Genomic DNA, 23,027 nt, shown 5'->3' with positions numbered 1-23,027 from the left:
ATATATAGGGAGGGAGGGAAAATAATCCAAATTTTCCTTATGCAATGATGGGCTTTGAGTTGATTCTGATGTTTTAGTAATATTTGAAAATATTTGCTCTGTTGTCAATATTGGTCAAATAAGCACATCTAATGTTAGAAATTTTTGGGAAGGGAATAGAGAACAATACAGAAAATATAATTATGTCATTAAATAAAACCACATTGGATACTGTCATTCTGTCCTTTTAGTCTCAGAAAGGGGAGAAGCGGCAACAAACATCATCATAGAGACTTCTATACAAGGAATGGCCAAACGGACTATGGCTCTTCATAACAGAATTGACAGAGAAAGGATATGATAGTGGGACGTAAAATCATGTGTGATATGGGAGAGCTATCAAAGGGAACTGTCATTCAATGTCTGTTCAAATAGAGGGAGTAAGTGGCATCAAAAGCCACAGGCAGGGCAAGCTTCAGAACAAACAGAAGGAAATACGACAGCAATTAAAGTCATGGAAATCCTTGCTGTGAGATGTTATTGTGACTGGAAAAACTCACAGAAGAAAAGTCCTTGATGGTATATAAAATACAAAGACATCAGCATCTACATTCAGACTCTCCCAGCCCCAGATAAGTGGAGTCTGTGAAGTCATTTTAGGGCAGTATTGCTGCACAGCTGCTCTGTTAGACTTATCTGGGTATTTGGGGAGGTGGTTTTCAGATATAGGATGCTGATCCAATGTAATATGGAGGGGTTTATGTTTAAATATTTCCTGGTGTGGCTACACCATTTCTAGGCTCCTTGTAGAATTTTCAAGTAGATACTCCGTTCGCTTTGCCTTATATTAACTGCAATGTGCCACAACCCATCAGAGGCTGTGATACACGTAACCCCTTCGTTGCAATATTGCATAGCAAGGTGACGTTCCTGAAGGCTTGCGCACTTTGCACACAGCTGAGGGGGAAGGCAGCTGAGCAGTGGGATATCAGAGGAGTAGAGAGTCAACTTGATATCAGGCCTGCCATACAGGTTTGTGCAAACTTAGGCAGTAACGTGTAGATATGTGTGTAGGAGGAGCTGGAGGAACAGAGAGAGAAGGGTTCAGAGAAGGCTGGAGTGCCCCATGTTGATCAGAGGTGTAGTGATGCCCATTTGAATGAGAACAAGTGTTCGTGTGTGCCAGGCAGCTTACATTTGAGGAAGCTGCTGTAAGTGAAAAGAGCAATAAGGATGGCTAGATGAATCCTGGATGTTTGCAGAGAAATGCAAGATAGGTGGGCTTCTTTCACCATTTGTAATTATTAAGGACCCCAAAACAATCGCTCCAAAATGAGGATATTAAGCAGAGCTGTAGAACTTCCTCTGAGCTGTGTTGCAAAGGCATCTGCCTTTCAGTACTGAGTGGTCTTTCCATGTATGGAATTGGGAATTCTGTAAAGGCTTGGAGGGAGCATTTCTAGTAGGAAAATCTCTCCAGATCAGTATGGGCTGCAGGAGCAGCAGACAGCTCCCAGGCTTTAACTTGGGCTTGGGAATCTTTCCATCCAGGACTAATGTTCACATTGCGATTGAGTGTATTTCTTTCCCTGTGGCTGTAACTGTGGACGTAACTGCTAAGAAGGTTTATTGCTGCCCAACTGGGCCCTTTTTCTGAGGGCTGAATATATGTGGGGTTGTCTTTTACAGGAGACTTAAAAACCGAGGAACTTTTTTTTTTTTTTTTTTTTTTACTGACTCAAAAATGTGGACTGGTGCTGTGTAAAAAAGGGATGAAAAGAGACTACCCTACTGGGACAAACTCCAGAGAATCATAGATATTAGAAGTAGTAAATGCTTATCAGGTCACCTTGTCCATCTTCTCCTGCCAGGAGTGCCATTGTTCCCTTCAGTGCATTAACTCAGAACTGTTTCTACAAACAGCCGTTCACCATGGGACTGTGCTTGTTGTTTTCTGTGTTCTGTTTGCTGCTGCTAAAGATGTCTTAAGGACAGGTAAGACTTCTGCTCGCACCTGGGTTTCTTTGCATTTTGGGTACTGGAAACTTAACAACAAAAATAAATAAAAATAAAAAGCAACTAAAATGCAAAGAATTATTATTTGGAGAATGAGATGTATTAGTGCTATTTAATTAATTAATTACTGACTTCCTCAACTAAGAGATCGTGGAAAAAACTATCAAGAGTTTTCCAACAGACAAGTGGCAGGATCAGGAATAGAAACCAGGAAAACTCAGTAGAAAACAAATGCCTGCTACTCAAAGTGAATCTGCAGTCATCTGTCCTGTTGCTAATTGAGTGATTTGTTGGCATGTAAGGGCTTGAAAATACGCAGCTAGCTCAGCCTTCTGTCAATTATCTAATTATCCCCACTTACACATTGTTTCAGAGTGTTCATAAGCAAGAATCATCAAGCCTCAATTTCTCCTACATCCCCCACATTAAATCTAATAATTTTAGGCCTGTGTTGGGGAGTTATGTTTTAACTGGTTTTGGTGTGAAGGCATTAAAAGACAATCTGTTACATTCCTTGATAAGTTGTTGTGAAGTTTAATTGCCCCCTACTTTAAAAAGAAATTGAGCCTTATATCTGTTTAGAGTTTGTCTGACAATAGCTCCCAAATGTTGATTCTTGTGATGCAGTTTTCTACTGGAACAAAGATGCTTCAGAAATCCAGTGGTTTTCCCTTATTTGCTATAATCAAGTTCCTTCTTTATCTGTCTTTTGAAAAACTAAACAGATGGAGTTCCTCGTCTTTTACTGTAAGGCATTTTATTCTAGTTCTCAAATCGTGTTGAAGCTGCTTGATGTATTCTTTGCAATTTTTTGGAGCCCTTTCTTTAAGAAAATGTAGACATCAGAATTATACCTAGGGTTTAAGTGTATATCGTGCCAGTGCTACATATTGCTTATTCTAGTCCTATATCCTGAGACTGAACTGACTCTTTTGGTCATAGCACTTTACTGGAAGCTCACGCTTTCTCCTCTGATGTTTCCTAAATTGTTTTCAAAGTCACAGCTTTGCAGAGTGCAGCTCCCCCGCAGCTTCCCTTTCCTGGTTCTGTAGTTCTTGGCCTCATGAGGTCGTATGTTTTAGTATTCAAGTGTTTTAAAACTTACTTGGATTGAAAGTGCCTGGGCTTCCATGCTTTATGAATCACTTTGTATGACTGCTCTGTCTTTAAAGTTATTTAGTGCTCTGCCAAACTCAGTGTTATCTTCAAGTATTAGCTTCAGCGCTTTTTATATTTACTTCTAGGTAATTGATAAAATATTTAATAGTTTTGCATAAAATATGGATCTTCACGGTGCATTAGAAATGCCTCTTTTGAGTAATGATACCCCACTGACAGCTACTTTTTGAGATTTGTCAGCTGAGCACTATCTATCTATATAATATTATGTCCTGTTTTGTTCTTGTATGCTGCTAATTTAAGCAGAGCTGTCTTCTGGTGTTCAGTCAAATGCCTTAAAAAATGTTTCATCTGTGCCTTTACCATTGTCATTCAAATGATACCAGGTTTATTTGACAGAAACTCCTTTTAAACAGGAAGGTCTAATGACATTAAGTATTGTATTCCTATCCTTTAATGCTTTTATTAAGCACTTCAGATAGAAGCCGTTGTGCTATTTCCTCCAGGGTTGATGTTTCCTGCAGGCTAAACCCTTCTACAGTTATGCATCTTGTCCTGTTCGGCTTTTTAAAACATTCACACAACATTATCATTCTTTTATTCTTCTGTTATCTTTCTGTTATTCCAAGATTAAAAATAAACCTCAGTGGATCAGAAATCTCCTCATTCAGCTAAGACTTTGGAGCAAGTGACCCAGGTCTGTGAAATTAAAAATAAAGCATATTTATTCCTGGTAGCTGATCAACATCCTCTTTTGTTCTCATGGATTGCAAAATACTTTGTCATCTTCTTGTGATATAAGTGCTTATGTTCTTCATGTATTTATATCTGACAGAGAAAAACGTTTGTTGCATACTTCATAAATTTTATAAGCTGAACCTTTTAAAAAAAACATTGCCGCCTTGGGGTTTTGATGGACTTCTGTATCAAGATATAACCATTTTTTTAAACTACTATTGCATCCTATCGTGATTTAAAGATTTAGTTGGCTAATTAGATCACTAGGAAACATTGCACATTACTTCCAGGCTGAATAGTTGTCATTTGGCTAGCCACCATATATGATTATGCTTTTTTCTCCTAAATTAAAGCAGACCTCCTCTGTCAGAGAACTTTTCCCCATGCAGACTCCTGTAGCATGTACGTTTGGATCATCTTGTAACACACTTTTGGGTGAAATAGATGGAATTCATTGGATAGCTCACCTAGCATAGTAGAAGACTGAGACTTGAAATCACTGTAGTCCTTTTCTTTGCTCTTTGAAGTTTTTAAACATCTTTTTAAAAGCATAGGCAAGATAACAGGCCACAGTATTATTAAATGCTTTCACTAATACTGTATATGTAGTCAGTGTCTTTTCTCTGTATTTTTTTGATAGTTTCCTACTTAGACATTGAAGAATCACATTAGTCCTCTTAGCAAATGCTTTACAAAGGAATTTCATGTTCAATTGGTTATGCACCAAGACACGCGCACTCTTTTCATAGTCACTATTTGCAAGGCTTAGATACGGTTCCCATTGTGTGAGAGTTACGTACAGTCTTTGATCCTAAATCTATAATCTAGCACTGGGCTGAACTTAAATGAGACTGTGTCTGAGTATGTATTATTATATGGATGTCAAAGTGATAAGTAAACTGAATTTTAGATATCTTCTTGTCCTTTTCTAGAGTCTACCTTAGGTGTCAAGACTGCTTTCCAGTATTTGGAAGTCACTCGCTGTCTGTAATTAAGCCATGGTAAAACTGAAATTTTAGGCAGTGGCCCTTTCCCCAGTGTGCTGCCTTGGTCTGTCTCTCTCTGGCACTTGGAAAGCTTTATTAATAACACTTCTTCCATAAAATCAGAATCAAGGCTTAAAGCAAAATATACCTGTTTGCATATTTCCTCTTACTGCCCTTAATTTTGTTCATGCAAAGGCTCCTAGGACATTGGAATGAACCTCCAGTTCTAAGTTTTTGGGAAGTGGTACAGGATGATCCTTGTGCTTCTCCATGTCAGAGAAATTCCTTCACCTGCTGCTTGCTACCTCCTTGCTTGCCCAACCACACCAGTGTCTCCAACATGTAATAATCAATAGTAATTGTACTAATAGTAATAATAATGTAGAGGTAATGTTCCATTACTGGCATAGATTTTATGTTCAGCCTGGGAAAATGAAACTTGTTTTTAGAAGTCAGTGACTATGCCTCCTATACCTTTTACAGGAGCATGCAGGCAAATTTTGCTGGATGTGATTAACGCAAGGTGGTTTATTCTCTTGCTTCGAGCTAATTTAAGTGTTTAGCTTTCTGGGGTATAATACTTCTATGCCAGCAAGGAAGAATGTGGCTGATGATCTGCCTTTAAGAGGCTTATTAGCCTAGGTAGGACAAAACTAGTTGGTAGCATAGTGCAGAAACACCAGTTCAGAACTTTTGGCTTCTCTGTGGCTTTGTGAGGGACTAACAGGATGTGGGACAGATGTCTGCAACCCATATTTCCTTTTGAAAGCTCTTGAGAAATAATTTTTACCCTTACTAATACCTGTTGATAGACTCGTGTGGAAACAATGGTTTTGCAGAGAGACGTGTCAGGCTTGTGGGTGCCAGAACAGTAGGAGATGACCTTGCACTTCTAAGGGCAAGAGAGTTGTGTGACATAACCATATAGACCCTATTGACAGAGTGATAAGGGTTAGGGAAATAATTTGCTTGTTTGGGTTACTAATTACATTGCTCCCAAAGCAAAATGGGGAAAAATGCAGCCCTTTCAAAGTATAGTGCTCTAGGGGAAGAAAGAGGAAGAAAAGAGCATAGTACAGTAGAGAAAACAGCAGCACTTTCAGTGTGCCGTAATCATCATCGCTAATCCTCTCCTTTTGAGTGCCTTATATATGAAGGACCCAAGCCAAGCAGAACAATGGCCACCTGGGAATGGCAAGACACAGTGATTCTGGGACGCATCGTGGGCTGAACATACATTCTCTAGCAAAGTACTTTTCAGCATTTGTGTCTTTATATTCTGCACACTGGGCTTTGTATGCAGTTGGGGGGGGTGTGTGTGGGGGGTGCCTCTTTAAAGTAGTAGAGCAATCAGAGCTGACACTGAGTTATTTGGTCTTGGAACAGGACTGCAGGCAAGAACATGCCTGACCCAGGATAGCTTATGTTAGAAATACTCCACTTAGAAGCCCCTGTTGTCATTTTCTTTGCTTCCTCCCTTGTCTGTGGTCCTTTCAGGTTTGACCATGCCAAGGTGACAGAAAAAGAAATACATGAAGGAGCATGCTTAGCTCCTGCTAAGTCCCATTCAGCACACAGTCCAATGTCATGTACAGCAAAGTTAGTTGCACCTCCTGAACTGAAATCTCACTTCTAGATATATTGGAGGGTGTGGGTAGGCAAAGGCTGAATTGGCAGTCACAAGGCTTCTGGTGTAATCTCATCTCCACCAATCTTTTCTCTAGGGAATGGTAGCTCCATCTTTGTGTAGACTGTTTCATAAAAAAAAAAAGATACACTCTTGCTTTCTGAGCTACCTCCAGGATAAGAGGAGAGCTGTCACCAGAATGACAAGCAGTTTCTTGGCAGCACAACTGCATAAGAACTTGTGCACGTGGGGATCCACATGCAGACAGTGTGCATTCTTCTAATGCTAATCAGAAGCACTCTTCAGTTTTACTGCCCTGGAAAAACATGTGTATGGCATAAGAATCACAGGTGGAGAGATGAGTAAACATGTACGCATATATGTATATATAGTAGCATGCGTTCAGGTAACTGTTTACAGATGTGTGTAAATCCATACATATGGTCTTAGTAGGTACCAGTGCAGAGATTCACTGTTCAGATCTGTATGTAATACATATGCCTTCTTATGTGTGTATGCACAGTGTATGGGTATGTTTATGTAAATACAAATACACATAGGTGCATATTAGCAAATAATTATAGCATGTAAGTTGATTACATGTGTTGACGTGAGCAACCAGTCCTGCACTGAGGAATACATATGTGTCCTTGCTTCAAGGATTTTTTTTAAAGTTTTGTGACTGTCAGCCATTTCCTCTTATTCCCCTCTTTTGTCCTTCAGCGGCCAATATAACACACAGTCAAGTTTTCTTGGTATGTTAGAAAAAGAATGGCTGACTGATTTCTATGTATTTTGTGATTTTTGACAGCACTTGCTCTATGCAAGGAGAATAAAACTGCCACAGAGGAGAAACACTTGGTTCTTTAAGAGTGCCACATAGATGAAACAATCATTTCTATCATTCTGGTCAACGTGATCTGGGTAATAACAAGAGCAGAGCCCCTTTCTCAACCCCCTCCTCCAAAGAAGGTGACTCCAGAAATTGAAGTTCTGAGATTGTTTGCTGGTGCCACAGTAGTGTCTCAGTGCTCAGTAAAGGTATGGAAAGGTTGTTGGGAGGTAAACAACAAAAGTGGATGGGCAGTCCAGTTAACCAGAAAGGATTAAAAGATTTAACTCAAGAATTTTGGCCAAACAATTGGCTAAGGCAGATTTTGTTTTCTGCCTGTTAGTGTTATGCCTGTTATGTAAGATCTATAGCTCTGCTTAAGATCTGCTATAGATCTTTCTTAAGCAGTAAGATATTACTGAGCAAAACAGAAAATGTAAGATAATATTGTAAATTAGGCTTGTATCAAATAAGCTTTCTTAGATATGTGGGATCAGTTTCCCTTTATATGTAAAACCAAGCTCCACACAGAGGAGATGGAAACCCTGTGCCTGGATGCATTAAAATGGCATTGTAGGAAAAGTAAACAAACTGAGGGAAAAGTTTATTGTCATTTCATATTTACATTATTGAATTTCAAAGCTGAAAGAGGTTAGTAGATTATTTACACTGATCTGTGTCACCATAACATCTTCTCCAGCTATTTTTAGGCACAGGATAGTAATGAGGAAGAGGAGATGTTCTTTCTGACTATCTATTGACTTGCTGTGTGAATTGGCCAAGAATATTCAGTTCCCTCTGTTTCGCTTTCTCTTTCTGTAAATTGGGGATAGTCGCCCTTAATGGGGGAATGGGAGATAATACAACGGGTTCACATTAAGACATTAATATTCACAGAGTAACTTAAAATGCTCTGTAGGAATTTCTTATGGAAACTGTTTCTACAATGGAAAGACGCATTTATTTTTCAGCTCCCTCTGGGGAAAAGCCTGCCCCGCCCCCCCTTTTTTTTTTGAAAGGAAAAAATACATGGTGATAGGCCCACTCCAGAGAGAAAACAGTATGAAAAGCTCCCTGCATTTTGCAGAATCAGGCCCAGCGTGCCAGGAACCAGCTCATCAGCTGCCTCTTTTGTCTGGTGCTCAGTGCTGACTCCAGCCCTGACCTCTCTCCTTATCGAAGAGCTCTTGCTGCTCCTGATTGCAGCACCCCACCTACTTTGAGAAGGAAGTGTAATCTGGTGCTGAATGGGGTGCTTAGGCTGTCATGTGTCTCCCATTTCTGCTTCTCATTTCAGTGCATCCACTGGAAAACATCACCCTTTTCTTGCTTTTGTTTCTTTCTCCTTTCATGTGCTTTCCTCAATGCTCTCTCAGTGCAGCAGCAGTGTTCTGGCTGTGCTGACAGCTTCCCTGTCCCCTCTTAACACCTAGGAGCAGCTGGACTTCGACTCCATGCATACAGCTTCCAGATCAAAGCAAGGGATGAAGTTTTACCAATAGCCCCAGTGGGCTCTGGTAGTGCCACTGGGCTCTTTGCACAGTTGTAATACTATTCCCCAAGAATCCTGTAAAGATGGTGGGGGCTAGGAGAACAGTTTTGTCAGTAAAGGTTTCTCTGCAGGCCAGGTGAGGAGGACCTGCCCCATTCCCAGCCTCCCTTTTATTAGTCTCAGTGTTGCGCTGTGCACCAAAACTGTGACTGATGCAGCTGGGTGGCTTCTGAATGAATAGATGGACTAGACTTTCTGGCATCATGGTAACTGGGACTAAGTCACAAACAGAAGATTTTTTTTTGAGTTTTGGGGTTTTTTGTTGTTGTTTTTCCCTCTCTCCCTTTTGTTAGTGCTGAAAACACTGTAGAGCTGGAGGGCACAGCTTGAGAGTTTTTAGATGCATGTAGGAGAAAGATGTAAAAGAGCTTCTGGTTCTTTTTTGTACCATCAGAGTGTGGTTATAAGATGACAGTATTTTTCTCTTGATGTCTCATGTAGGTAGGGAATTAATTACATTCCCTGCCTCTTCCAGCAAATATTCAAGCAAATATTTAGTTCATCACCTCCTTGTTTTCGTACAACATAAGGCCCAGTGTAGATAAATGTTCGGGGAATCCTACCTGTGGAGGGTTTGGGCTTTGTCCCATGCCTTGGAATTTGAACAGAGTTGAGCAAAGAGATCCTGGAGAGATGCCCATGTTGGCATGTTTTTACACAGGGCAACAAGAGAGAAGTTAAAAAGAATTTTAGAAACCCATAGTATTTCAGGTGGTCCTCCTCCTCCACCCCAGTCTATCTAGACCTGTGTGGTGATGTCAGCCATGGGATAGTGCCATCCTGCCAATGGCACTTCTTCAGCAGACCTGGAATGTCTGCTCCCTTGCAGGAGGAGAGCCTAGCTGAAGACATGCCTCTGACTTTGGCTGCCATTGCAGATGGAAGGAGATGCCAGTGCCCCTGTGACCTTTGTGCTAACGTGGTGGGAGGGAGACACATGATGGGATGCAGCAGCCCCAGCTGCTGTCATCTGGCTACAGTGACACCATCCTGCTCCAGTGACACCACTATAAGGTTGTGGACTAAGTCTACACAATACTAAATCCACTAAATACTTCCTTTGTTGCCCTAATCACATCGTTACTTGAGCAGTGCTCACTTTTAAGCATGTGCTCTCCCATATGTAGTGGTAAATGTTTTCGATTTGTTTTTTGCTGGACACATGACGAAAACATAGAAAACACCACTGCGGTTGGCACAATTTGCCTAGCACACTGGAAGCCTAGGCAGTGAGACTAATGCTTGACTGGCTTATGGAGACGGAACTACCTTCTTGTACCTGCCAGGGATATTCTTGTGAAGCAGGCTCAAGGCATATTGGCTAGGGAAGATAGGTAGTGGGGAAAAACTGCATACCTGTAAGTGAACAATATCTATTTAGTATTTTCACAGAAGACTTTAAACATTGATGTTCTCATTAAAACACGTTTTATCACTGAAGTGATAAAGCTGAGTGAAATGAAGAGCTTCTGTCCCAAAGGAGGTTCCTCCAGCCCACATTTGTTTTCATTGCTGCTGGTAAGATTTTTTTTTTATTTTTTTTAAAATGGAAATACCTCAAAACTTCAGAATTGAATTCACAGAATCACAGAATGGTAGGGTTTAGAAGGGACCTCTGGCGATCATCTAGTCCAACCCCCTTGCTAAAGCAGGATCACCTAGAGCAGGTTGCACAGGATCGCGTCCAGGCGGGTTTTGAATATCTCTAGAGAAGTAGACTGCACAACTTCCTTGGGCAGCCTGTTCCAGTGGTCTGTCACCCTCAAAGCAAAGAAGATTTTTTTCTCACATTCATGTAGAACTTCCTGTGTTCCAGTTTGTGTCCGTTGCCCCTTGTCCTGTTGCTGGGCACCACTGAAAAGAGTCTGGCCCCATCCTCTTAACACCTGCCCTTTAGATATTTATAAGCGTTGATAAGATCCCCTCTCAGTCTTCTCTTCTCCAGGCTAAACAGACCCAGCTCTGTCAGTCTTTCCTCATAAGAAAGATGCTCCAGTCCCCTAATCATCTTCATAATTAGTATGTAACATTCTGATATTCCCCAAATCAAATTATTTCATATTAATTATTGAGCTGACCTCAAATACTCTGGGGCCAATTTAACAAGAACTGTATTTTCCTATCTAGTGCAGTTCCATGTGGAAACTGTTCTGTAGAGCCTTTGTGTCCTTTTCTCCCATAGGGACCGGAATATTTGGTCAAGCTGCTTTGTGGCAAAACCAGTCATGTGTCTCTTCTGATGTCAGGTGGGATGCTGACATTGCATCATGTGAAAATATTTCCCTAGAGAGTGCAGACTAGAGGTAAAATTGGGGACCACTACTGAAAGTAAACACAATGCCTGGAAAATTTTTGTGTTATAAGTTCATACAACAGCTTTTCTGTTAAGTTTGATGAAACTAAACATGCCATTTTGGGTTGCAATGGCTTGAAGTGAAGCATTTCAGTGCTAATTCTCTGTTAGGAAAATGGAATTCTGTGTTTGAAAGCCATTCTGATGGAAACATTCACCCAGCCATACTAAACAAATCTATTTCCTGAGGTAGGTCTTTTGTACTTGCACAACCTTAGGTGGATTTGTAATACAATGAAATCACTAAGTGAAGTGTATTTGCTAAGTCATTGTCTGATACAGTTTTCAGTGTCTTGTGTAACAAGGTTCAAGCCTTAAATGATCAATGGGGCCATCCTAAAATAATTCCTCTCTGCCTTTCCGATGAAATCCTTAAGACACTTGACAGTAATCATTTCCTCACATACTCATCACTGAACCAAGCTAGACAGATTTAGCTTGTGCTAGCTAGACAAATCTGAGATTTCAGGATGCTTTTGGGAGGAGCAGAGCATTCTGTAACTGGTGAATGTCTATATAAGCTCAATACAGAACTGAATGTAATTGAAGTCAGCTACTGAATGCTGGTAAATAAGCTGCTATGATGATGATTCCTTTTTTTTCTTCTTTTTTTAACTCTAAAAAATCCATCAAACCTTCATTAGCTAGGGAGTTAATGTGTAAATTTAAGCTCTTTAAATTTGTGAGATATCAGAATTGTGTTAATATAAGGTTTATTCTTCCTTTCTGTGCATTGAATACTAGGAAAGTCTTTAGCTACATAGTAATTTCCCCTTTCTCATGTCCTGCACCTTCCCCCTCATCCCCAACACAGAATCATATAAAATAAAACTGGAAGGGACCGTGAGAGGTTATTTAATCCTTTTCACTTCCACTGTCCCAAGACAAAAATCAATGACATTTATGTGAGTCTTGACAGGAATTTGTTTAACCTGTAATTAAAAGTCTCTAGTGATGGTTGCTCCTCAGGCAATCTCTTCCAGTGCTCCACCGTTCTTAAATTAAAAAAACTTTTCCTAACATCAGTTCTAACACTTCCTTGCTGGAATTTTTGCCCATTATTTCTTGTCCTTTTCAGCATAGATACAAGGAACAGATTGTTCCTTTCTGCTTTGTAGCAACCTTTTTATATTTGAACACTGTTATAATGTCTTCTTGCAGTTTTCTTTATGTTAAAAAGAAGCAATACTTTCAACCTTTCTTCTATTTTCTAGACCTCTGGTTGTTGTCATTGATCTTCTCAGGACTTTTGCCAATAGTCCCACTCCTTTCTTGAAGTGCAATTCTCCAAACTGGACATGACCTCCAGCAGCATACAGCACTGTCTCCTATGTCTCCCTACATTCCAGGATGCTTCATTTAATCCACCCAAGGAATGATTTTCTGTGTGTAGCTACTAAGTGTTTCTTTCTTCCGTCTTTTTTTTTTAATCTGTGCACTATGCAGGCTTAGTGTAGAACATAGAATTTCTTCATTATTGTATATGCATGAATATTTGTAAAATACTGACATATCTCCTCTACATCCTTCTTATGTCCAAGATACAAGTTGCTTTTCAGGGCTAGCATGAGGCATGCCTGTGTCCATGGCCTGTCTCACAAGTAAGAAGCTTCATAGCTGGCTGTCGGCTTCCCTGCCCTGCAGCTTTTATTCTTTTGTTACTAGGCCAAATTGAGGTTGAACAGAACATGAAGCAAGAGGGAAGTTCAAGTTTGTGCACCTGAATCCACAGTGAAATGCCTTAAATTCTTTGCCATGACACAAAGGTGAACTCTACTACTGTCAAATATCAGTCAGTTACTTTCCCACCTAAATATTAACAAGTATTGGTTAACAAGCTAGTTTTTAGAAACAGACTGAGAAATCTGAGTTCTCAGAGCATTTCTTTTAGCTTTAGCAGTAAAGATGAAATCTCTTCTTGTCTTCACTTACAGCTTTTGGCTGCAAAACTAATTCCATGACCTCAAGTTGGCCACCATGATGTGAGAAGTATACTTTTGAAAATATTGAGTTTAGGTGGCTTTCTCACCATTGCTTAGAAAAATCTGTGGAAAAGTGATATTTTAAGAAATCCAGAAACTATACCTTATTTCTGTGATCCCTTTCTTCACTTATTGCAGAACCTGAAGTTCTGTAGCAAGGAAAGAAGAGGATTTGATACTTCCACCACAAAAGAGCATTCATCCTCAAATCATAGGCCATGCTATGATCAATTCTACTTAATCTTACTGCTGCCAATGCTATGCATTTTTGGTAGCTGAGGAAATGACTTTAGTCTTTGAGGCTAATATAGAATCCTTCAGCAGCATTTTTCTTGCAACTATAAAAGCTTCTCTCTATATACAGTGTCATGCCTTTTTCACAAATAAATATATATAATTTCTAATATTCCCATCACGTTTGTTTCAAGATGCAGTTGCAGGGTCTGCTATTCCCTTTGAAATCAAGATTTTCTTCGACAGTAGATCAAATGAATTAGCAGTGTATCCATCATGGAGGATGCAGAAATCCACCCATGTGATAAAATAAATTCTATCCTTATTCCTACCTGTTAAAAGGAGGGAATCCAAGAAGTCAGTCATTCACAACCCTGGTTTTCTGTAGTTTGAATGCTGCAATGCAACACAAAGAATAAGTAAGGCTGTAGAGCATTTGACATTTTAGTCGTTTAGCAATACTTATAGCTAACTCAAGAAGCAGCAGGCTCAGTATATGCAAAAGCTTATTGTACAGCTCTAGATGCATATTAGAACATCAATAAATTGCTGTAAAGCAACTTTTTCCCCCCCTAAAGCTTGGAATCTCTCTCATTCGTATGTTTGGTTGGTTGTAAGGCAAAAAAATCTTAGATCTTATTCCAAAAAGGTGTAGATAGAAATGTTTAGTCTTTTTCTTGGTGTATTCCAAGGTGAAAGATAAGGCCGCCAAATGGAACTTGATCTGCCTTAATCTGTTTAAGCTTGCTCTGGGATACCCTGTGAATTATTTGAGTTGGTGTTAACTCTGTAGTAACTGTGAACACACTCCTATTTCCTGAATTTTCATGAGAAGGAGGGACTTATTTTTTGGCTTAAAGGATAGATGTGACTGCAGTGAAGTATTGGGTCCTCTGTCCTCAGTATCTATTAAGGAAAAGTTATTTTTCAGCATAAACCTCTTTCTGAATAATTATTTTTACTGTGTTCTCACTAGACCAGTTGAAAAAATTCCACCCTGCCTTTTTCAGCCCTTTTTTTCACTGACAACTTGAATCCCTTTTATTTCTTTTTCTTTATAGCCTCTTCCAGGGAGTACTTCTCTGTATCTTCCTATAAGTCTTCTGAAACTAAATAAATCTATTTTCTTTTCAGGGGTTTTCCACAAAACTTGAAGTTATTCAGAACCTGTAATTGATTTGTAAGGTGGAAAAAAATTTGTAGGGAAGCTTGAAATAGTCCTGCCTTATTGTTTGAGCATTCTACTCACCATATTCCTATTTTTAGCTGGGTAAATACATGTTCTTGGTTAAACATAATTCAGATGGAATGTAGGATTGCATTACTTTACTCAACATACCACAAATCATATTTGAGTCTTATATCTTTGGTGTCAGTTACTTATCAATGTTCAATGTATTGTTTTTCTTGACAGGTAAATTAACACCTTCAGCATGGTGAATGGTGGCTGTGTTTGTTTATTACCTGAATACAGTTGTTATCCCAGTGAACCATCAAATATGTTTAGACCAGATATGCACAGTCCACGTACAGATCTTTAAATAAATAAGAGTAGCAGCTTTATTTACCCATCACTGAAGCCTTGGATCACTGCATACGTGGTCTGTCCCAAACACAAAGTAAAGTGCTTTTAGCTGGTGTGTTTGTTCCTACTTGCTGCTTGGGGCAGGCTAGAAACACATAGTTCTGGTAAACCAGCTGATAAACTGTAATTTATTAAGCTGCAGGAACTTGTCCAGTGCAGATGCCTTAAGAAAGTCTTAGAAAGGCTCTAGGCTGAATGTCTTGCAGTTAGCCCTTCTGAGAAGTGATATGGGCAGTTGTGGAAGGGGTCAGCCTGTGACAGAAAAAAGCAATTGGAGATACACAGGATGCAGTAGGTGAACAACTTGGCTGAACTTTAGAGATGCTCTTCCTAGCAAGCTAAACTTATGCAGCCTTCAGGTTATTGCCCTTTTTCATGATGGTCATCTTCTAATTTGCCAGGCTATCAATGGCCATTCCCCTTTGGAGCATGCCTGTGTCCAGCCTGCACCAAAAACCATGTTTCCTGCTTAACAGCACTAACTTGGAGAGGAATTTTTATATTGGCTACTGGCCAAGCGTTGCACATAATTTTTCGTCGCTTTTGTTGCTCCCACTCTATCTGCATCTTCACTTGATTGCGGAGAGACACTTTTCATCATTGTGAAAAGCCATCTGATTAGAGATCTCATTAACCCATGAGTGAAGCTTCTTATAAGTTTAGCTGGAGAAATTCCTTGAATGCTTCAGAATTGCAAAGTTGCCATTTTTAAGAAACCTCAAAACTGGATTGCAAATTTGTTTTAGCTCAGCTTAAAACAAACCCTTCTTTCTCAGCAGATTTAAAGGAAACCTAATTTATTATATATATATGTATATTTTTTTATCCCCCAAAATGCCTCAAATGTCATGGAATTCTACTGCTGATTATCAGAGACTGTGTGTATCTGGACTATGCCATCCCTGACCATGCATCTGTGCTGGTTCAATTTTTTAAATAAAGACATTGAACAGCCAAACTATTCCTCTATTAAAGTGTATTTAGAAGCAGTCTTCATGGAAAAGGAAATGACACTTTTCTCATTGTTCTAATTTAATTTTTGGAATATAAAGCGGTTTTAAGATTTGAAGCATAAAGGTTAGTTTTCAAATGCGCAGTGCATAGCTTTTGTTAGTAATTTTCTTCTCCTTTCTCTTTTCAACCTTCCTTCTAGGAATAACTGTAAAGCAAATGTGTATGTCTACCAGGAATCATCTCCTTGACTCCCTTAGGCCTCTTAACCTTCTCCGACACATGTTTCAGACGTGGGATGAACTCAAGCTTGTCTCTGTTTAAACAGAAAGCCTGTTCTTCAGAAAGCCTTCTGACAAGAATGGACAGATTTATGGGCACTGCTTTCATTGCTGTGCTTCTTATGGAAGCCATGTCCCAGAGTGTCACTAGAAGACTATGTCCTAGTGTGGGACAGCTCTCTGAGTCAGTCATGGCCTCATTTGGAGCTGGAGGCATGGGTTTCAATCAGTATGTTGGTATATAGAATCATAGAATGGTTTGGGTTGGAAGGGACCTTAAAGATCGTGTAGTTCCAACCCCCCTGCTGCGGGCAGGGACACTCTCCACTAGACCACATTGCCCAAAGCCTCATCCAACCTGGCCTTGAACACTTCCAGCCATGGGGCCTCCACAGCCTCTCTGGGCAACCTGTTCCAGTGCCTCACCACTCTCACAGTAAAGAATTTCTTTCTAACATCTAATCTAAATCAACCGTCCTTCAGCTTGAACCCATTACCCCTTGTCCTGTCACTACACTCCCTGATAAACAGTCCCTCACCATCTTTCCTGTAGGCCCCTTCAGGTACTGGAAGGCCACAATTAGATCTCCCTGGAGCCGCCTTTTCTCCGGGCTGAACAACCCCAACTCTCTCAGCCTGTCCTCATAGGAGAGGTGCTCCAGCCCTCTGATCTTCTTCGTGGCCCTCCTCTGGACTCTCTCCAACAGCTCAATGTCTCTCCTGTACGGGGGCCCCCAGAGCTGGACGCAGTACTCCAGGTGGGGTCTCACAAGAGCAGAGTAGAAGGGCAGGATCACCTCCCTCGACCTGCTGGTCACATATCCTGAAGACCCCTCAAGTTAGTTCAGAGATTGCTGATAAAATGAGACTACAAGGTAGGAAGCGTTATGCAGATGATAGGTTCTACTGCTGGCAGACAGCTTCCTCAGTGAAATGTGAAAATGTTTCTTCTCTGGCTTGTATCAAGTGACTCTCTGAGAAAGTAGTTCTTGAAGCTCATATATTTAGAACTATAGAATTTTTTGTCCTAGACTTTTTACTTGCCTTCCTTTTTAATGGTGTGTTGCAAGGTAGGATCACAAACGTATAGAAAACCCTCAGTGAAAGCACTGGTGGCAAATCAGACCTCAATTGACAAAAGCATCTTCTCCTTTACCAGGCCATTTTAACATTTGGGAAGGATGTGTTTCATCTATCCTGGAAAACTGCACTGAAGCATCTGTTGATTTCATTAAAATGCCAAGATTCATAGGTTATAAGGCCAGAAAGAGCCATTATGATAATCTAGACTGATTTTCTGTGTAACTAATTCCTGTATCGCTATGTCTCTTAGAGAAAACAAGATACTATTTTAATTTAAAGTTTGCTAGTAGCAGAGAAGACAGCATGACCTGTAGTAAATTATTTCAATAGCAAATTACCACCATGTAAAAATAAGGGGAGATGTAACCTGTACGTGGCTCAGCTGAGAGCTGGAAGCTGCTTATGTGTGTGTGAGCGTATTCCTTCTACCAGCAACCTGCAGAGGTTGCTGAAAGCAGGTCACTGAGTCATAGCTAGGCACAACCCAGCACCAGCCATCAATCATATGTAGGGTATTGTGCTACCTGTCTGCTCCTCTCATATGTGGGAAGGCTGGGTCAAGATACAGTTTAGAGGAGTGTTGGTTTGAACACCTGATAGTAGTATCGAAAAAGGGCAGTTCTCCTATGTTAGGATCATTAGAGTCACAGTTCATGCAGGCCTGGCATTCTCTTGCCAAAGCAACTCCATACTGGGGTGAAACCAAAAATGCAGCGTCGTACAGTCACGGAGTACCATGTGTATGTGCTGGCAGAAGAACTCTGTCCAGAGGAATCCATTTCCAATTCCCATCTTTCCCAGGCTGTCCCTGCAGTGGAACAAGGAGTAGACTGTGTGCAACGTGCACGTGAAGGGCACGAGAAAAGGCCTAATGGGCCTGAAGAACAGTCAATCCATTTACCCAGTAGTCTGCCTCCAATAGCAGCAGGTGCAAGTGCTATTTAGGGAGAGCGTGTGAGCATGGCTACTATCAGTGGTACATTCCCCTTACACTCCCACAGGATCCACTGCTATTGGATTAGGAGTATTAGAAGGTCCATCCCTTCCTTTTTCACTTTAATATCAGTTTGTGGACTTGCTGCCCACTCATATTTCTGGTTATTTTTGAGCCTGCTGGTGCTCTCTGCTTCCATGACCTCCTGTGGCAGCAAGTTCCAGAAGTTCACTGCCCTCTGTGTAAATATGTACTTCTAAAAATCTATTTTAAACTTATATCCTACAAGTTTCAGCGAGTGCTTCTAGTTCTGCTATTGCTGGATTTCGCAAAGAGCAGTTCTACATTAATCTTCTCCATCTTCTGTAAACTTCAATCATATTTTTTCTCAGTCCTCTCTAAATATGAGTCCAGGCCTTTTCAGGCTACCCTCATAAAGCATCCTGCTCCATCCTCTTAATTGTTCTATTATTTTCTTCTGTACCTTCAGCTCCTCCGTTGCCTTAAGATGCAGATAGGACTGCATGCAGTGCTCAGAACTAGTGTTTGTGGAAAGCATTGAACTTGCTGCACGCACAAAGTATGTGCAGAAATTCTGGGCAGTCTGGACAGCTGCACGTGCACGGAGTACATCTCACGCTTCTTACATGAGCCTTTCCTGGATACAAAGGTAGCTTCAGCTCGTCTCTGCTGTCTGGCTGAGGTGCACCGCGTTGTCTGGCAAGAGGGGGAGGCTGCAATGCACAGCCTTGCTGAGTCACTGGATGGAGGTGTATGGTTTGTCTAGTGAGAGCATTTGACATGGTTAATCCGTAGAGTGAAACTACTACAGTCTCACAAATTGAAAATGTATTTTATTCCTCTTACAGATGTTAATAGACTTGATGTTTTTGAAGTCTGTGCAAGGGCAGAGCACTTTATTGGGAATTGGAGCAAAATAAGCTATTGTGGGTCAATACTGTCCTCTGCTGGGAGGAACTACAGCTTTGTGCCATGACTCCAAATGGGAATTAACAGCTGGCTCCTCCTTTCACTTTATGTAGGGTGTTTCACCTTTGCAACAGGAAAATCCGATGCTGTGCTGGCTGCGCTGGGGAATTTCTCCTTTAATGCCTGGTGAAAGCTGGATATTCTTCCCTCGCTACAAATGTGTTGAATTGTGATTTCATTTATTTTTCACCTACTTTAGAAGCTTATCCCTCGTTCTCTCCCTCATTTGCGTTTTAATATTTACTGCACACTCATTCCTCTGACTTTCCTGTCCTGTTTGTAGAATTAACAATGCATATCTCCTTTCCCTTCTCTTTCCATAGCAAATTGCTGACAACTTAGCCTGCTAGCATTTTGAAAATAGAAATCAAATGTGTGTGTATGTATATGCTATATGTAATAGACACAAAGTATTTTAAAATAACAACTCCTTAGAAGAAGTCAGAGTCTTCAGTAGTGTCGCAGAACATTAATTCAATCAAAATTGTGCTAGTTGCAGAAATGCTTTTGCTTGCTGTATGTTTAGGAGGCACAGAAGGTGGTTGAGAGGAAGTACAGTTTACAAATGTTTCAGTTTTGTGCCTTCTCCAGTCCCTGCCTCTGTGAGAATGGGATGGAGTGGAGTGGAGTCCTCTTTGGAAGGAATTAATTCTGTAGAAAGAGAAGGGCAGGAGGAATGGACTCCTGAGCAAGCCAGGCATGCTCAGGAGCGCTTGCCTGTTTGGGACTCTTCTCTTGGCTAATTTCCATCCATGTAGCAATACAGAGTCCAGAGTTTCGGTCCTTAACCCAGAGAAAGAGTAAGAGTCCAGGCACTGAATATGTACAGGCTGTTGCGTGTTAGCATAGAGACCATAGGTTTCTTGAAGTGAGGGTAAGCTATACAAATGTCTCCATAGCAAGTTTGTGCCTGTAGTGATATAAGATTTCTTGGTCAGAAAAATTGTAAGTCTTTGTTTATTTTTTCTTGTAGTTGTTTAGGATCCACAGGGCAATCACCAACAGTTCACAGCAACTTCCTTACATTTTTTTCCATCTCTCTCCTAGTAGTTAAGTGGGCTTATGGGAATAATAGAGAAATGACAGTGGTGGTACAGAGTTCCCTGCTGTGGCTAGCAGAGATGGACATGGAAGTTACACTTTGTTATGTATTTTGTATGGGATTTATGCAAATATAACAGCATGATACCAGATGCACACTGTATTTTATGTACAAAAGCTTTTACAGCGGAGCGGGCCTGTGGTAGAGTTAATTGTTCTCACTGTCCTTCAGTTAAATGTTCTCTTCTGCCTGCGTTTCTGATCTATAGTTATTGCAAAGTACCCATTGCTGTCATTTCTATACATACTCCTGGTTGTGCTCTCTCCCTCTGTCATCATGTCAGACTCTTGCATGGTCTTCTTTCTGCTCCCCACTGCCTTTTGGGAGAAGTTTATCTCCCATGGATGAAAGTAATTGGGGTATTTGTACTGTATGCAGGATTGATGTATGATATTTTTCCTTGTGTCTGACAGGTTGTTTATAAGAATAACGACATTCGTCTGGAGCTGTCTCGTTTGGCACGGATTGGTGATACTAAGATGAAGATCTACGGGGAAGTGAAATTCGTATGTGAGAATGTGGCTACACTGGATCCCATCAGCTTTGAGACACCTGAGGCCTATATTAGTCTGCCTAAATGGAATACCAAAAGGATGGGCTCCATCTCATTTGATTTCCGAACCACTGAACCCAATGGACTGATCCTTTTCACCCATGGCAAGCCTCAGGAGAGGAAAGATGCCAGGAGCCAGAAAAATACAAAGGTAGACTTCTTCGCAGTTGAGCTTCTAGATGGGAACCTCTACTTGCTGCTGGACATGGGCTCTGGGACCATTAAAGTCAAGGCCACACAGAAGAAAGCCAATGATGGAGAGTGGTATCATGTGGATATTCAACGAGATGGGAGATCAGGTAGAGTGGTGACTTTTTCTAAGGTAGATTCATCTTTCAGATCCAAACCTAAGGCTGGGCATTAATTCTTAGAACCTTCAAAACCTGGTAGATATGAATCACTTCCTTACAAAAACTTGGTGTTATTCCAGTGATATCCAGCAAAGCAAAGATGTGAATGGCTAGGTTTTCATTAAATTTTTAAAGTGAACTTCAGATAGCACATCACAGAGGCAGTCTATTAATATTTTATTTACAATCTTCAGATATTCTGGACCTATCTTTGCAATTACATACATAATTATAGTGATGAGTTCTTTGTAGGCCATGGTAAGGTTTAAGATCCTTCAGAACTGTTATTATTTAGTTCTTGATTTGAGAAATTCTCACTGGTCTACTTTGTGTTTCTGTTCAAAAGAAACTTAGTAGAAACCAAATGAAAACTTATTGCTGTGACCTAATATTACCATCTTATCCTAGATCTTGTGTCCTTAAAGAGCAGGGGTTTGGGATCTTATCATGAGAAAAATAAATGTAATGAGCACGACTGGTAACAAATCAACATTTTCATCGTATTCTATTTCTTTCAATATCTTGTAGTTTTCAGTTAGGTTTCTTTACTCTCTCTTGCATGCCAAATTCCAGTCTTAATATCTGAGTCGGCATTCAGCGGATGTTCCTATTTTTCCTCACAGCTTCTCATTTTCAGCAAATGTGGTTTAGTATATTTCTAATAATATACTTACCATGCAATTATGAAGATGTATTTTGTTTGTTTCTGGTGCTGGATATCAAGCTAACACACTCATGGTGTACTCTGAAATTGTGTAAGGAAAAAAATTATCAAATACTGTAACTTCATCTGGAGAATATGTGAACAATTGCATTTGAATTCTTCCTGAATGCTTGGGATCTCAAACCCTGGCTATATATCCCTTCAAAGGGAATTTTGCTTACATTTGCAAGTGGATTTGGAATTTTTCTGGTGATCTCCAGATGATAGCTTTAGGTCCCTAATTTTATGTTTCCAGTTGCTGAATATCATCAGTAGAGAGAACACAGTGCTAGAATTTGCTTCCCTTGAGTTTTCGAAATAGCTGACTTTTAGATACCATGCAAAGCCTAGCTGTTTGAGCAGGTCTTTGCCTGAAGCTAGTTTTTTCTTTGATGATGTGAGGAGTTTCTTTGTATTTGGCATGGTGCTCTTCTAGGACTTAATATGTGTGGTTATATATTGCTATCTCCTAAAGACATCGATAGGAACATTTTATAAAGGAAGCCGTAAATAAATAAATGGAGCTTTGATTTCTTTAGAATTGCTAAAATTTAATTAACTTCCAAGGATAAACTCAATTAGTTGCATTCAGTACTGTCTTCAGTTTTGCTTGCTCACTGGGGGACTGTCTGGTCCCTGGAGAGGCAGCTGCAGAAGGAGAAACAGAAATGACACTAAGCTCTCCGCTAAGAAAGTCTGTAAAAACCTAGCAAGAGGGACACACGGTCATTTGGACTAGGAGGGTGTGACAGACGGCTTTGCTGCTTGGTGGATGAGACTGTAGGACTGACTTGTTTGTTGCTTGGCAGGGAGGTTTGTGATGTTCTGGACACTGATTAGAGGTAACAGATTTTGAATTAAAACCACTTTGCTCAACAGGAATTAACAAATTTGTACATTGTCTTCTTTTTTCTTTTCTATTTTTTTTTAAATTGCATTTTCTGCTGATGAAGAGTACTGGTTTAATGGTTCTAGTGACTGATGTCCTGTCTCCCCAGAAAACCGGGATACTGGCATTGATTTCTTCATGCCATACCTTTAGCAAGTGTTAACCATTCCTATCCAGTGGTACTTTTG

General features: G+C 40.4%; 1 protein-coding gene across 2 annotated transcripts in view; it reads left to right on the top strand.

Annotated features, from left to right (window-relative positions):
• The window catches only part of NRXN3 (neurexin 3), a 1,011,514-nt gene that overhangs the window by 278,017 nt on the left and 710,470 nt on the right, over window positions 1–23,027 (top strand). For both annotated transcript variants that reach the window (XM_075753769.1, XM_075753770.1), the window contains one exon: window positions 20,758–21,196. In XM_075753769.1, coding sequence (XP_075609884.1) covers window positions 20,758–21,196 — 439 coding nt within the window. The remainder of the gene's footprint in view (window positions 1–20,757; window positions 21,197–23,027) is intronic.

Source organism: Balearica regulorum, chromosome 5 (assembly GCF_011004875.1).
Source record: "Balearica regulorum gibbericeps isolate bBalReg1 chromosome 5, bBalReg1.pri, whole genome shotgun sequence".
NCBI lineage: Eukaryota > Metazoa > Chordata > Aves > Gruiformes > Gruidae > Balearica > Balearica regulorum.
This window is presented reverse-complemented; position numbering and strand designations above follow the sequence as displayed.